The sequence below is a fragment of the Malus domestica genome, chromosome 10, assembly GCF_042453785.1.
Source record: "Malus domestica chromosome 10, GDT2T_hap1".
Classification (NCBI taxonomy): Eukaryota; Viridiplantae; Streptophyta; class Magnoliopsida; order Rosales; family Rosaceae; genus Malus; species Malus domestica.
The window spans coordinates 34,168,120-34,183,102 of NC_091670.1; the positions used below are offsets into that span (position 1 = coordinate 34,168,120).

General features: G+C 40.9%; 3 protein-coding genes across 4 annotated transcripts; 2 read left to right on the plus strand and 1 right to left on the minus strand.

Annotated features, from left to right (window-relative positions):
* Positions 1 to 2,169: 2,169 nt before the first annotated feature.
* On the plus strand, positions 2,170 to 6,931 carry LOC103412306 (leucine-rich repeat receptor-like serine/threonine-protein kinase BAM3). The gene is made up of 2 exons (XM_008350887.4): positions 2,170 to 5,021; positions 6,214 to 6,931. Exons 1-2 carry the CDS (start codon positions 2,396 to 2,398, stop codon positions 6,549 to 6,551), a joined length of 2,964 nt encoding a protein of 987 aa, XP_008349109.1. The 5' UTR covers positions 2,170 to 2,395; the 3' UTR covers positions 6,552 to 6,931.
* A 2,326-nt stretch (positions 6,932 to 9,257) lies between these two features.
* On the minus strand, positions 9,258 to 13,276 carry LOC103445960 (pre-mRNA-splicing factor ATP-dependent RNA helicase DEAH7-like). 2 transcript variants are annotated; one of them, XM_029109276.2, is made up of 2 exons: positions 13,145 to 13,276; positions 9,258 to 12,816 (listed from the first exon to the last, which is right to left on the minus strand). In XM_029109276.2, exon 2 carries the CDS (start codon positions 12,802 to 12,804, stop codon positions 9,415 to 9,417), a length of 3,390 nt encoding a protein of 1,129 aa, XP_028965109.2. In that variant the 5' UTR covers positions 12,805 to 12,816; positions 13,145 to 13,276; the 3' UTR covers positions 9,258 to 9,414. The 2 variants fall into 2 exon arrangements, with proteins under 2 accessions (XP_028965109.2, XP_070662118.1); XM_070806017.1 differs by having other exon boundaries at positions 9,258 to 12,841; positions 13,145 to 13,197.
* Positions 13,277 to 13,355: 79 nt separating this feature from the next.
* Positions 13,356 to 14,942, plus strand: LOC103412304 (uncharacterized). The gene is made up of 2 exons (XM_008350885.4): positions 13,356 to 13,489; positions 13,927 to 14,942. Exon 2 carries the CDS (start codon positions 13,939 to 13,941, stop codon positions 14,689 to 14,691), a length of 753 nt encoding a protein of 250 aa, XP_008349107.1. The 5' UTR covers positions 13,356 to 13,489; positions 13,927 to 13,938; the 3' UTR covers positions 14,692 to 14,942.
* Positions 14,943 to 14,983: the final 41 nt, after the last annotated feature.

The window sequence follows — 14,983 nt, forward strand, 5'->3', positions numbered from 1 at the left end:
TGTGAGTTTCAAGGGGCAATTTGAGGTTTAACAGAGTTTCAAAGCCACTGGCATAATTAAGCCTATATAAAGAAACTCATATTTACTAACAAATCATAGCTTGGTACATATACAAATGTAATTTGTTGAATCACAAAAACAAAAGGTTATGTCTCACACGTCAAACTGTAATTTGTCTGCCTAAAATTCTTTTTCTTTCTAAATTCAAAAATACTTATTTACGAAAACAAAAAATCAAACTTAAGTGCAACAATATGACAACCAACTGACCAAACTCATATCCCTCAACCTAACCAGAGTTGTTGGTTTAAAGAGAAAATCGAACAGTACTAAGCTTCCCAAACCTGGCCTTTATTGCATTCATAATTATGCTTCCTGGGGAGAACTATATATTATAACCCATTGACCAAATAAAAATAAAGAAAGATTCAAAAGAGGTCCACAAAAAGAGAGGGAGGGAGAGCGAGGTAGAATGACATAGATTAAGGCGATGAATCCCAACATCTCCAAAATCAATCTATATGCTTTTTCTTTTTCCACGTTCTGGTCTAAAGCAAAAGGGGAAGGAGGACGGACGGAGGGCTCCTCCTCCTCCTTAATAATATACTAGAGTACTGTTGAGGATAAATTTTATATTGGCGCAAGAAGGAATTTTGCATAAATTTATGTATAAGTTGGCCTACTTGTTGTATTGTCAATTAATTTTATTGTGGAACCTTAACTTTTTTTATGGTATTAGAGCAAGTTGTTCTACGTGTTAAGCTCAACGGCTCCATGTCACCTAATTGTGTTGTGGCGTGTTGAATAATCTCACATCGGGAAAAGAAATGACCTTACATGTACTTAAGTAATTTGACTATTCCCTGTATAGCCAATTGATTTTAGGGAACTTTAACGAAAAGCACCCGGTACTGTTCACTTTAACGAAAAACCACATTTTTACACTAAAAAGTCAATTTTGATACTATTCACTTTACCCTTTATTTTGTCCTTATCATTAAAACTCAAAGTTTTCAAACCCTTTTCATTATTTTTCCTTTGATTTTATGATGAAACCTCAACTTTTTTCGAGTAATTTTGCTACATATTCCAATCAAAATGCCAAAGGGAGGAAGATGGTCTAAAAGAACCCAATTAATGTGTCCACTTTGAAAGCAGGAAATCATGGAGCTTTTATCTGCTTCTTCTCCCAACTTGATCATATCTTTCTTTGGCTCTTAGTTAATCATCATTAGTTCAACCCAAAAAGATCCCCTCATTAATCATCTTGGCTTCATACATAAGTACAAATGTTGATGTAATGCAACAACGTTTACGCATGAAGTTAAGGTCTCTGATCAAAATGATGAGTTTGTAGCTGAAACGATTAAAAGTATTAATCCGTACATCGAAGTCATATGTTTGGTTTCTTTTACTGATATCACATGTATCAAACAAAGTATCCAACCAGAGAACAAAGTGAGACGTAGAAGAAAAGTTAGGTTTATTGTATCCATCACAGTAACACAATTAAGTGATCGTTTAATAACCACGTCACTTTCTAGCTTTTAGTTTCAGTATTTGTACTAGAGCTAGAAGGAAATACATGGAGAAATGAGAAATGAAAAAGGACGAAGGGCGATGGTAGGAGGAATAAAAAAGAAAAGAAGTAGATATATGAAAACAAAAACTTGAAGGTAAAAAAGAACATATAATTGTTTTCAGTTCGTCGTTTTCATTTCGTCTTTCCGTCTTTCTGTCATTTCACATTTTTCAACTAAAACCAAAATTATATTGCAATGCAATGGTTGAACAATGGTTCAAACAAACCTTAATAGGAATTAATGCATATCAAGCCTCCAATCAATTTGGTTTAATGAAATGATTTCCTCCTTATGATTGTCACTTTAAAATTCTCACTTGGGTCTAATTTCTTTTTTTTCTTTCAATTAGATTGAATAATAATTGGGAGCAGCCTCTCCATAAATGGGGGTAAGGCTAGCCGACATTCACCTCTCTCAGATCTTGCGTAAAGCGGAAGCCTTGTGCACTGGGTACGACAAATTAGATTGAATAATAAGGAAAGAAAAGCAAAGGACTGTGAAAGGTAAAGCAATTTTTGAATATTGGTTGATCAAACGGTCTGCTGTTGTTATGAATCTCTTTATATGCAAAAAATGCATGAAGCTGCTTTTGCTTTTCCTTTCTATAAAGTTGAAAGATGCAACCAAAAATATGATGTGCTACAAAGACCTCCAAAATTCCAAGCCAAAGCTGAAACTTCATACTAATAGTATCCAAGGTCATCTCTCTCCTCCTCCTTCTCCTCTCTCTCTCTCTCTCTCCAAAAAAAAAAAAATTCAGATCACACGTGAATGAAATGGTTGCAGTTGTTCTATAATCCAGAAACCCTCCGATGGCGAATTCCGAAATGATGTCTGTCTTCCTCTGCTCTCTCTTTCTGTTCCTCACTTGTTTTTCTTCTGTTTCATCACTTAATCCGTCTCTCAGGAGGCAAGCATCAATTCTCGTTTCTCTCAAACAAAATTTTGAAGACTCGAAAAATCCTGCTTTAAGTACTTGGAATGTGTCAAACTACATGTTCCTCTGCTCTTGGGGTGGCATCAAGTGTGACAGCCGCAACAGATCAATTGTCTCACTTGACATATCCAACTACAATCTCTCGGGGACCCTTTCGCCAGTGATCACTGAACTCCGCACCCTTGTCAACGTTTCGGTGTCAGGAAATGGATTTTCTGGTATTTTTCCTCCCGGTATCCACAAACTAGCCGGGCTACAAAACCTCAACATCTCCAACAACGGGTTCGGTGGAAGCTTGGATTTGGAGTTTTCTAAGTTGGAGGAGCTTGTAATGCTAGATGCTTACAACAACGATTTCAATGGATCACTTCCATTAGGTGTCACTCAGCTTTCGAGGCTGAAGAGGTTGAACTTTGGCGGGAACTACTTCAGTGGGAGCATTCCTCCTAGCTATGGAAACATGGTGCAGCTTAATTATCTGTCAATTGCGGGAAATGACCTGAGCGGTTACATACCGAGCGAGCTCGGAAACCTCACTAACCTACAGCAGCTTTTGTTGGGATATTACAACGAATTTGAAGGCGGAATCCCACCAGAAATTGGCAAGCTGATCAATCTGTTTCATTTAGACCTCGCAAACTGCGGTTTGGAGGGGCCAATCCCTCCGGAGCTAGGCAATCTGAAAAAGCTAGACACTTTGTTCTTGCAAACAAACCAGCTCAGCGGTTCGGTTCCTGCTCAGCTGGGAAACTTGAGTAGCTTGAGGTCTCTTGATCTTTCGAACAATGCGCTGACGGGAGATATCCCCGCTGAGTTCTCTAGCCTCCGCGAGCTCACACTCCTGAACCTCTTCATCAACAAGTTTCACGGTGAGATTCCTCGCTCTATCGCGGAGCTACCAAACTTGGAAGTCTTGAAGCTGTGGCATAACAACTTCACCGGAGCCATACCTTCAAAGCTTGGTCAGAATGGTAAACTGATTGAGCTTGATCTTTCGAGTAACAAGCTCACCGGGGTTGTCCCAAAATCTCTTTGCTTTGGGAGGCGGCTGAAGATCTTAATTCTGCTCAACAATTTTCTCTTTGGGCCTCTACCTGATGACCTTGGAAAATGTGACACTCTAGTAAGAGTCCGAATGGGGCAGAATTATCTCACCGGATCAATCCCGCCGGGCTTTCTTTACTTGCCAGAGCTCTCACTAGTAGAGCTACAGAACAATTATCTCACCGGACAGCTTCTGCAGGAAAGAAGTAAACAACCCTCAAAACTCAGTCAGCTGAATCTGTCAAGCAACCGCTTATCCGGGCACCTTCCTGCATCTATTGGAAACTTCTCAAGCCTGCAGATTCTTCTATTGAGTGGAAATCAATTCACTGGAGAAATCCCATCTGACATAAGCCGGTTGCAAAGCGTTCTCAAGTTGGATATGAGCAGAAACAATTTTTCGGGCACAATACCTCCGGAAATTGGAGACTGTCTCGCTTTAACCTACTTAGATTTGAGCCAAAACCAACTCTCAGGTCCAATCCCAGTTCCGATTGTTCAAATCCACATACTGAATTACTTCAACGTGTCGTGGAACCAGTTAAACCAGAGCCTCCCAAAGGAGCTAGGCTCCTTGAAAAGCCTAACGTCTGCTGATTTTTCGCACAATAACTTCTCCGGTCCAATCCCACAAACAGGGCAATACTTGTTCTTCAACTCCACATCCTTTGTCGGTAACCCTGAGCTCTGCGATTCTTCTGCGAATCCATGCAACTACTCCTCAGCCTCATCATCAAAGGATCACAACCAAACCGGCACGCGCTCTCATGTCCTTGGCAAATTCAAGCTTGTCTTTGCTCTAGGACTTTTGCTTTGCTCGTTCGTGTTTGCAACTTTCGCAATCATCAAGACCAGAAAGGTGCGAAGAAATTCGAACTCGTGGAAGCTCACAGCATTCCAAAAGCTTGAATTCGGAAGCGAAGACATCTTAGAGTGCGTAAAGGAGAACAATGTGATAGGGAAAGGTGGAGCCGGGATTGTCTACAGAGGAACAATGTCGAGCGGCGAGCAAGTAGCAGTCAAGAAGCTGTTGGGGATCAACAAAGGATCGTCACACGACAATGGCCTCTCTGCAGAAATTCAGACACTGGGAAAAATCCGGCACCGGAACATTGTCCGATTGCTGGCGTTCTGTTCAAATAAAGAGACCAATCTGCTGGTTTACGAGTACATGCCGAATGGAAGCTTGGGTGAAGTTTTACATGGGAAGAGAGGAGGGTATCTCACGTGGGAGACTAGGTTGAACATAGCCATTGAAGCAGCAAAAGGGCTGTGTTATCTGCACCATGATTGCTCACCATTGATTCTTCATAGGGATGTGAAGTCCAACAACATTCTGCTCAACTCAGAATTTGAGGCTCATGTTGCAGATTTTGGGCTTGCCAAGTTCTTGCAGGACACTGGAACATCAGAATGCATGTCTGCAGTTGCTGGCTCATACGGATACATTGCTCCAGGTAATCCTTTTGCTACATCATTACTCCAATTCGAGGGGAGATTCTTGCATGTAACCAGGATGTGTCTTCATTCATCACGTGCATTACTATTTTTCCATCTCAGACGTCATGTGAGTCACGTTATAAGTGAGAGATAAAAGGATTACACCTAATTATTCTCTTGTTTGAGATTTTTTATTTTAATATTAACATCGTGCAATTGAACAGGCTACTAAGTAGGGGCAATAAGCTCAAATTGACGTATATACTTTGATGCAGCACTTAGGTAAAGTAATTAAAGCATATTCCATGTGTCTCCTCTGACTTGGTGGATTAAGTCGGCCACTTTCAATAATAAAAGAGAGAATGATTACTTCAAATCTTGATTTGTTTTTTTCAATTTGGTATTAAAATATGAATAGATGAATAGAAGATAAAATGAACACATACAAAAACAGGTCACAAACTTTTAATTAAAAATAAAACTCGAAAGGCACTAAGATGTGGACGAAAAGACACCAAATCAGTTTTATTGCGCGTATTTCTCTAGAAAATACATGCTTCCTTTCATATGTATGTACTTTGCTTTTTACTAAAGTAGCAAAGTAGGAGTGGCATATGGAGTCCAAAATAGGCAAAGGCTCCACTGACATAGGTAAATTCTCCTTTTGCTTTTTATATTGCTCTCTACACACAGTGTAGTGTAGTGTAATGCAGCATGAGCTTTTGCATGTTTTGAAACCATAAAATTCCAAGTTCCTTCAGCCCAATCACAAACCCACCTTTTTGACCAAAAACCCATTTGAACCCAAAATCCACAAAACTCCATACAACCCATTAAGAATCTTGCTTGGGATCAAGCTTTACTTTCCCTAAACCCTAGAAAGTGACACAACTGTAAAGAATATGGCATAACCCTAACTTTTTCTTTTACACCCACACCCCCATTGCTTTACCTTACCTGTGTTGTGCAGAGGAGTAAAACAAAATAGAACAGTGGATATATCACGTCTGTATGAGTCATTTTTTACATGAGACTCGTCTGTATTTTAGTCTCATTTGATTCTATATTGTCTCACTTGTGAGAACTATCATAGTCAGACAGCTTTACCGAAGTATTTTTAACAAATCAGTTTTCCTTTTTTCACTTGTTTCGTGTATGTTATGAACTTTTACAACGAGCTGAACTTTTTTACTGTGCCTCATGGAACAGAATATGCGTACACATTGAAAGTTGATGAGAAGAGCGATGTGTATAGCTTTGGAGTTGTACTGTTGGAGCTCATCACAGGAAGAAGGCCAGTTGGTGGCTTTGGGGAAGAAGGAATGGACATTGTTCAGTGGACCAAGATTCAGACCAACTCACAGAAAGAAGGGGTGATAAAGATCCTCGACAAACGACTAGACACTGTTCCGATGGACGAAGCAATGCAAGTGTTTTTCGTCGCGGTTTTATGCGTTCAAGAGCACAGTGTGGAGAGACCGACCATGAGAGAAGTTGTTCAAATGCTTGCACAGGCTAAACAACCAAACACATTTCACATGCAATGATTCAATATATGAATCAGCGCATGGAGCAACAACATTTTGGTGACCCAGCGACAAAAACGTCACGAACATATATAATAAGACGATTTTCGGATCAAGTAGCGAGCATGGTTGAGTAACTGGTATAGCAGTACCAGGCTGGGAACCAAAAGTAATAAGTGAAGAAGGCAGGCAGTCCACATGGTATATACAATGTTTTATGTTTTTTTTTTCTTCTCAATATTTTTGGGTTTTTGTTTGGTATTGTTGTTGTATTTGTTAAAGTGAAGGTAGATCTGTTGTGGTGATTAGTGGCAGGCAAAGGTGGCTATATTGGTACTGGTTAGTTTGTATTATTGTGTCATCATATAAATGTATGACCAAATGATTTGAGGTTGCCTTTATTATACTGTTTTAAACTTTTAGATTTTGTACTCGAACGTTTTGTGCTTTTTCTGATTAGCTAAATCCCACTTAATTAGACTGATGCCCTCAATCATGCCTGATTGGGGAACGCACTAGATGTGGTTGTAATTAGACTTGTCAAATCGACTTATTGGGTTGGTAATGGTACTTGTTAAGACCCGTTTAATTTGGTCTCACCATAATATAGAGGTGATTTTGATAGTGGTGATGATGGTATAAGGTGAAATCAAACTAAATTGGTCTTAATAGGTGCCCATTAATAACTTAATGGGTTGATTTGCACCTCTAATTGTAACTCTGCAACTTACAAACCAAAGTATTTCAAAGTCTAATCGTTCTTTTCTTCTTCTTCGTAAGTTTTTCAGGAAATATACACAAATGTAACTCGTTACAGATTTTGAATAAAAAATAAAACTCGAGGGACACTAATACAATGATAAACGCGACACAAAACCGCACGTTGTTCATATACAACCAGTTGAGCACCATTTAAGGGCTCTTATAAACCTTCTCAAACTCTAGATATAATCAAGTAACAAGAAGTTAAAATGGGGTAACAATCATCACATGTTTTAGAAGAGGATAAATTATAAAGGTTTCAGACAACATTTTTCAAGATCCTGGACTTTCGTCTACTACCATGACTCGAGCTTCTCTTCAGGTACTCTACCCCTTGATTCAAGGTTTGGCAGAAGTATTACCCGAGGTTTCACTGGAGTATCTCCTGCGCCTGTCTTTGGCTAAACTGACACTCATGACATTGTTGTATCTGAGCTTGTCCTTTCCAGCAGAGAGGGTGAAAGCAGTAACCAAAGCACTCCAACTGTCTGGCAACGAACACGACATCATCACGCCCTTGTCTCGAAAATTTAATAGTAATAGCTTCGAACTTGCTCATATGATGCACTGCAGAAGCGCCTTCTTTCATCCTCAGATTCATCAACTGTTGCAGCAGTTGCACCTTATTGCACACTGTCGATTTCAGCTCATACACATCAGTCCGAGCAGCCATTAAACCTTATGTGGTCTTCTCATTTGCTGTTCTTAGGGCAATGCTCGTTGACAATGTCGCACAGGTAGTTTTTAGTGCCTGTCTATCAAGGATTCTCCATTCAACATCCTTCATATCTTCTGGTCTTTCTCCTAAAAGTGGAAGATCAAGATCATTTACGCATAGCAAGTCCTTAATCCCCACCTTCGTGTGTTTCCCGAAAAAAAATTTGTTGTGCCCATTAGGATCTTTAACATAGGCCATTTACTCTTGCCCGACAATTGCAATGACTCTTGTAAACTTACACACTAATCAATTTGCATAACATATAATTAAACAATATCAAGTGAATTAATATAAAGGTCTCAGTCATCACATCTTGTAAAACAGGCTATATCAACGAAGAAAAGGATTTGAGACAACATTTGGTAAGATCCAACATCAACTAACACTAATAGGATCCAAAACAGAACAACATTCTTAGTACTTGTGATTCCTGGAATTTCGCCTACCATGATTCGAGCTTCTCCCCGATGCTCTACTGCTTGAGTCAAGGTTTGAGGCACAAGTTTTACCTGAGGTTTCACTAGATAATCTCCTGCGCCACTCTTCGCCTATGATAGCGCTCCAGACATCATTGTACCCGAGCTTGTCCTTTCCAGCATTGAGGGTCAACGCAGTCACCAAAGCACTCCAACTGTCCGGCAAAGAATCCAAGAGCATGAAAGCGTTCATCTCGTCGTCAAATTTGACGTTGATAGAGGACAATTGAAAGATAATGTAGTTGAACTTGCTCAAATGCTCGGTTGCGCTAGTGCCTTCTTTCATCTTCAGATTGAGTAACTGTCGTGTGAGTCAGTTGCACCTTATTGTACGCAGTTGGTTTCAGAGCGTACATGTCAGTCAGAGTAGCCATTAGACCTTCTGCGGTGTTCTCATTTGCTGTTCTTTGCACAATTTTCTTTGACAACCTCGCACGGATAATTTCTAATGCCTGCGCGTCAAGGAGTTCCCATTCGAAATCCTCCATACTTTCCGGTTTCTTTCCTTTAAGAGGAAGAAGATTGAGATCATTTACGCATAGGCAGGCCTTAATCTTAATCTTCCATGTCTCAAAGTCTGTACCGTTGAACATGTTAACATACTTCCCGACTTCTTCAACCATTGATCCTCTGCAAAAAAATTAGTGAAGCAAAACTCGGATACTAGCTGTTTGGAGAAAATTCAGTATCCAAAACAGGAATATCCAATAACAATTGGGTAAATTAGGGTTAATAAATGACATTATATAGGGTTAATTAAAAACAGAAATCTAGCAGTACAAAACGAAATTTGGTGAATTTAAGGAACAGAATTAGGCAAAATTACACAATTTGGTTCAGAAACGTCCGCAATGCCAAAGGAAACAAGTAGGATTACAACCCAAATAAACTCTAAACTGATCAATCATTTGTACAAAATAATTCATATTTACAAGCCAAGTTTCTTCGGCCTCAAGTATGCAGAAGAGCCCTGGTGCGAACCCAGCATTGGGACGACTTGCTGCTGCTGCTGCTTGGATCTCTTTTCCCTCTCCTTCTGCTTGCTTGCTTTCTCTGCCTCTGCTCGAGCCCTTCTCAGATTCTCCATTTCCGCCTGCATTGCTGTCTTTTCCCCCTTTTGTCTCTTCTTGTGCTCCAACATTGAGTTATCCGACTCCTTCACATAATAGAACATGGGTCCGGACTCAGCCAACCATTGCGGTTCCACCGCAGTGGCACACTGCATATACTCCTTCCTTGTCAAAACTAACTCATGATAGACCACATACTCTGGATTGCAGCCCATGCCATAAAGCGCACTGCTCGGGTGTAAATAGCATGGCATTCCAGTCCGGCAGTTAACATACTCCCCCACACCCTTTAGTCTTGCCGCATTCTGAAAGTACGCGGAGCAAATAGCTTGTCTCACCTTATCAGTATCAGGCCAACAGGATGTGAGTGGGACTTTGACCTTGAGTGTCTTTAGTATCTCTAGGAGTTGGGACCTCACCTCTCTAACCTTTCGCAGCCCTTTAACTTGCAAAAAGTGGTCATCACACCAGTCCCCACGACACTGGTGTCGTTCCCACTGCTGATAAACATTGTACAGTGTCAAGTGGTCGGACTCTGGGAAGGAGAATTTCTCCCTTGCAGCATCACTCTCCTCTGCCCTATCTTTGGGCCTAAAGAATACCGACGGCACTGAAAGCATGGACACAATTGTCAAAACCTCATCTAAACATCCTAGCTTTTCACCCATCAATAGCATTTTAGCGAGTGGAGGGTCCAACGGCAATTCCACCATTTTCCAGCCCAGGTCAGTTAACCGCCCCTCATTGTTAAGAGCACCCAACACCCACAACTGGTACATAGAATGGAGAATATTATCCTTGGGCGGTGGGTCTACGAAATCAAAATCTAGTATCTTATCAACCTGAAGTGATTTGAGCAACAAGACCACATATCCGAGGTTGGTCCTCTGGATCTCTGGCACAGGATTTGGCAGCATTTCATTTAAGTACGCATTCTCTGTGTACAGCCGATAACATGTTCCAGGCTTAGTTCTGCCAGCACGCCCAGCACGTTGGCTAGCAGCAGTCTGACTAATAGGAAATACTTGAAGAGCATCCATACCCATTTTGGGGTTGTATACTTTCATTTTACCATATCCCGTGTCGATGACATATGAGATTCCATCTACCGTCAAAGATGTCTCAGCAATGTTGGTTGCCACAATACATTTACGAGCCCCATCTTCAGCTTTTTGGAATATCTTTGCTTGCAAGTCAGCAGGCAACTGTGAATATATAGGGAGTATCAAGAGTTTTGGCACCTCTTTAACCGAGGTGGAGATAATTTGTTCCATCCGCTCTGAAAGGGCATAACAAGCTGCCTCGATCTCATCCTGGCCGGTCATGAAGATGAGGATGTCACCTTGAGTGCCAGTGATGTGAATAGTTATGGCTTCCTTCACTGCAGCTTCAACATAATCTTCACATGGGGTTTTACTATACCTGATACTTACTGGAAATGTTCTCCCAGGAATTTCAAAAATCGGTGCACTTCCAAAAAGGTTTCTAAACTTCTGAGCATCTAGTGTTGCAGATGTCACGATAAGCTTAAAATCACGCCGCCGGGCAACCACTGTTTTCAAAATCCCAAGCAGCACATCCGTGTTCAGTGACCTTTCATGGGCTTCGTCCATCACAACTACGTGATACTTGTCAAGATCAGAGTCTCTAAGTGTTTCGCGCATAAGTACTCCATCAGTCATGTACTTTATTATGGTATTTGGTCCGGTCACATCCTCAAAACGAATGGCGTACCCAACTTTATCACCAAGCTCAGTCTCCATCTCTTCACTAACTCTCTTTGCAACACTCATGGCTGCCACACGTCTTGGTTGCGTGCAACCCACAATGCCGTTTACAGTGTAACCCTCTTCGTGCAGATACTGTGTCAGTTGAGTCGTCTTTCCAGAACCAGTTTCTCCAACAACAACAATAACTTGATTTTCTCGAATTACCTGTAGTAAATCATCCCTCACAGAATATATGGGCAAAAACTGTCGTTGCTGTGAGATGGTTTTTGACTTTGCGAATTCACTCGCTGCTTCCCCATCCTTCATATGCTGTGCAAACTTTGCATCTTCTTTGAAATCAATTTCACCGTCTGCACCAGCAGCAGCAGTATCTGCATCAATCTGCTCCGCTGTTTTCTCAACACCAAGGATATCGCCTAGTTTAGAACCTGCAAGCTCCCAAAAACGTTGACGCGATTTGTTCATAGTTTGCTTCTCATGAATTTTCCTAACGAGAGCAGACCCTTTGCGAGAAATTATGGCCATATCGGATGTGGAATCCTTTATTGGCATTATCGTCTCTGCTCGCCTGGTAAAAACAGCAGTTCCGTCCTTTCCAATTACACTGTCCTCAAGGAAAGGAGGCTTTAAATTTGTATCATGTACAAGAAGAATAACTTTGTGCTCTTCTTCATCATCGAGCTCAGTCTGCAACCCAGTCCCTCTAACAGCACCAGATCTTATAAGTTGACGATCCTCCCACCGCGCAGTATCAGCAGTGAGCTGAGACAACTTTTTGCTCTGAGCAAGGGTCATCTTAGTTCCATCTCTTCGAACCAATCTTTTCGCCAACTCTGCTTCCTTCTTTTGAAAAGAAGCATCATCTCCGTAAAACAAAGATAAGCTATCAACTGTATCGAACATTATGTTTCCTTCTTCCCTATCATACCATGCTCGGTCAGAATTGTATTCCATCTCTAGACGCATGCTTTCGCTTATCTCATATTTCTGTCCTTCATCCAAATCAGCCATGTCTCCTTCTCCATCCTTGAATGATTGTGAATTTTCTGAGTGAAAGGCAACTTTACGAGAACTCACACCATGTTTCGAACTTGAAAATTTAACCGCGTCTCCAGAAGGACAAATTCGAACTGGAGACGATGAGATGAGATCCCACGGAGAAGCATCAGAACCAGAAAAATTACATCTACTCCGCTTTCTTCCATATTGTCCACCACATTGATCATGTTCATACCCGTCACTTGCTTTCCTTCGACGACAAGAATCCTTACCATAACTACCACTACCATCTTTGCAATCTCTCCTCCTACTACCATGCTCTTCCCTGTCGTAATCATACCTACCCTCACAATCTCTCGGTGCCTCGAATCCGCCATCACCGCCCCCAAACCCTTCCCGTTTCGCATTAGCATGGACATCGAAACCCAAGACAGATTTCTTCCCCGGACGCCTAAAAACAACTCTGTCCTTCCCTGAAACATATAATCCCCGACCACCACTGCTATTTTTTTGTTCCATTGTCACCCTTGCCTTGTCCAAACCAACAGATTCAGACCTTTGTTTTCAATAGAAAATCACAAACAAACAACTTATACAGCAAGAAACCTATATATATAAGGACTTTATAAAAACCTGGTACAACAACCTAGTCCCTCACAATTGTCTAAGGAAATTGGAAATTTTTTACGTGGGAAACTTTAGGAAACAGAATTTGGGCAGAATTCACCAGCCAAAACCAATTTTTTTTTAAAAAAAAATTTATATAATTTGTTTGATTTACTAAAAATATCTAAATGCTAAAAAAAAAAATCAAATCAAGAGTGATAGATTAGAAACAGAACTATGGGGTCTCTCTTACCTTGGGGTGGATTCAGGGCGGCTGTCGAATTATGACCATGAACCCAGAAAAGTCAACTTTGTAAACCGTGTTCGATCAGAAAAGGTCAAAACTTTGATCTGGGTAGCAATATTAAGCTGGATCCTGTTTTGGGTCGGTTGTACTTTCTCTATTTGGTCCTTGGGCCTTTGTATTGGGTCAGCACAGCCCAATGTGGTAAAAACAGAGGCCGCCCACCAACCTCTGCAAGTTCCCGCTTTCACCTGGACTTAGTAAACAAACACCAGAAACCCTAGAGAAATATTGCCAAGCAAGAAGAGGACGCAGCAAGCAACCCAATCAGTCCTAAATATTTGATTTCTGAAGGTACGTTGGAGTTTTTTGTTAAAGGTGGCTCCTTTATTTCAATCAGTTATTGTTGGGCTGCAATTTCTCATACCATTGTGCTTTTTTTTTTTTTTTTTTTTTTTAATTTCCTTCCCAACTCTTATGCTATCTCAGATCATAAATTGCAGTTTATTGGATTACCCAGATGCTTAATTTTTGATTTCTTGAGTAATTCGTGCCTTCACTGATTGAACATTGAGTTTTTTTCTTTGATTATTATTATCATTAAATTAAAATTCTGGTGTAATTATTTAGTTAATTTTGTGAGTTTTGGTACTTAGAGCTGGAACCCAGAAAATATTGGTACTTTGTGAGTTTCTGTCCAAACTACTACCCAGAAAATATCATACTCATAGATTTTGGTTCCCAGTTACATCAATGTTTACGTCTTCCTTGAAATTACTTTGTTATGATAGGTTCTACACAAGATGTCCTCCAGAATCGCCCAAATCCGCCTTGTCAGTTCTCACCCCGAGGTTTATGAACCGTGTGATGATTCGTTTGCTCTAGTAGATGCGCTTTTAGCTGATCGAACAAACCTGTTGCAGCACCAACCGGCATTGTGCCTGGAACTGGGTTGCGGCAGTGGCTATGTCATTACTTCTCTAGCTCTTATTGTTGGCCAGGAGGCGCAGTATATTGCGACTGACATTAACCCCCATGCGGTGAAGGTGACTCATGAGACGTTGGAAGCACATGGGGTTCATGCGGAGTTGATAAATACTAACATTGCATCAGGACTGGAGGAGCGTCTGAAAGGTTTGGTTGATGTAATAGTTGTGAACCCACCTTATGTGCCGACCCCTGAAGATGAAGTGGGACGCGAAGGAATAGCATCTGCTTGGGCTGGCGGGGAGAATGGACGTACTGTGATTGACAAGATGCTGCCGGTTGCTGACACTCTTTTGTCAAAGAAGGGCTGGTTGTACATGGTCACTCTTTCAGAAAACAATCCCTCGCAGATATGCCTTCAAATGAGAGAGAAAGGCTATGCTTCCAGAATCCTTGTCCAGAGATTGACAGAAGAAGAAAATCTACAAATCATCAAGTTCTGGCGGGATTCCGATTTGCAAGTAGCGGAAAAGGAAAACAAAACAGTTCCTGCAAAGGACATGGAGTCTTTGCTCTCTGACTTCCATATATTCCCGTTTCTGAGAGGCAGTCACGACGACAGTAGCTGATGAATCGAGAAGAGGGGAAACATAAGTTGTCTAGTGTGTACATGATGGAAAAATGGTTTCTATTCTCATATTCTTATGAGTTCTGGAAACCTTTGTCTGAATGTGAGATGCACACAATTGAACTGTTTGGTGCCGTCGGGGACTTCGCTTATACGATCATTTTCTACGAAAATATGTAAGTCCCGGATTCATGTTTTCACAAGCATCTGCAGAACATCTTCATCATATTGTCATAGTTTTATACCAAGTAATTTGGGTGTAATTCTTACAAGTTGTCTAGGAATGTCAGGTG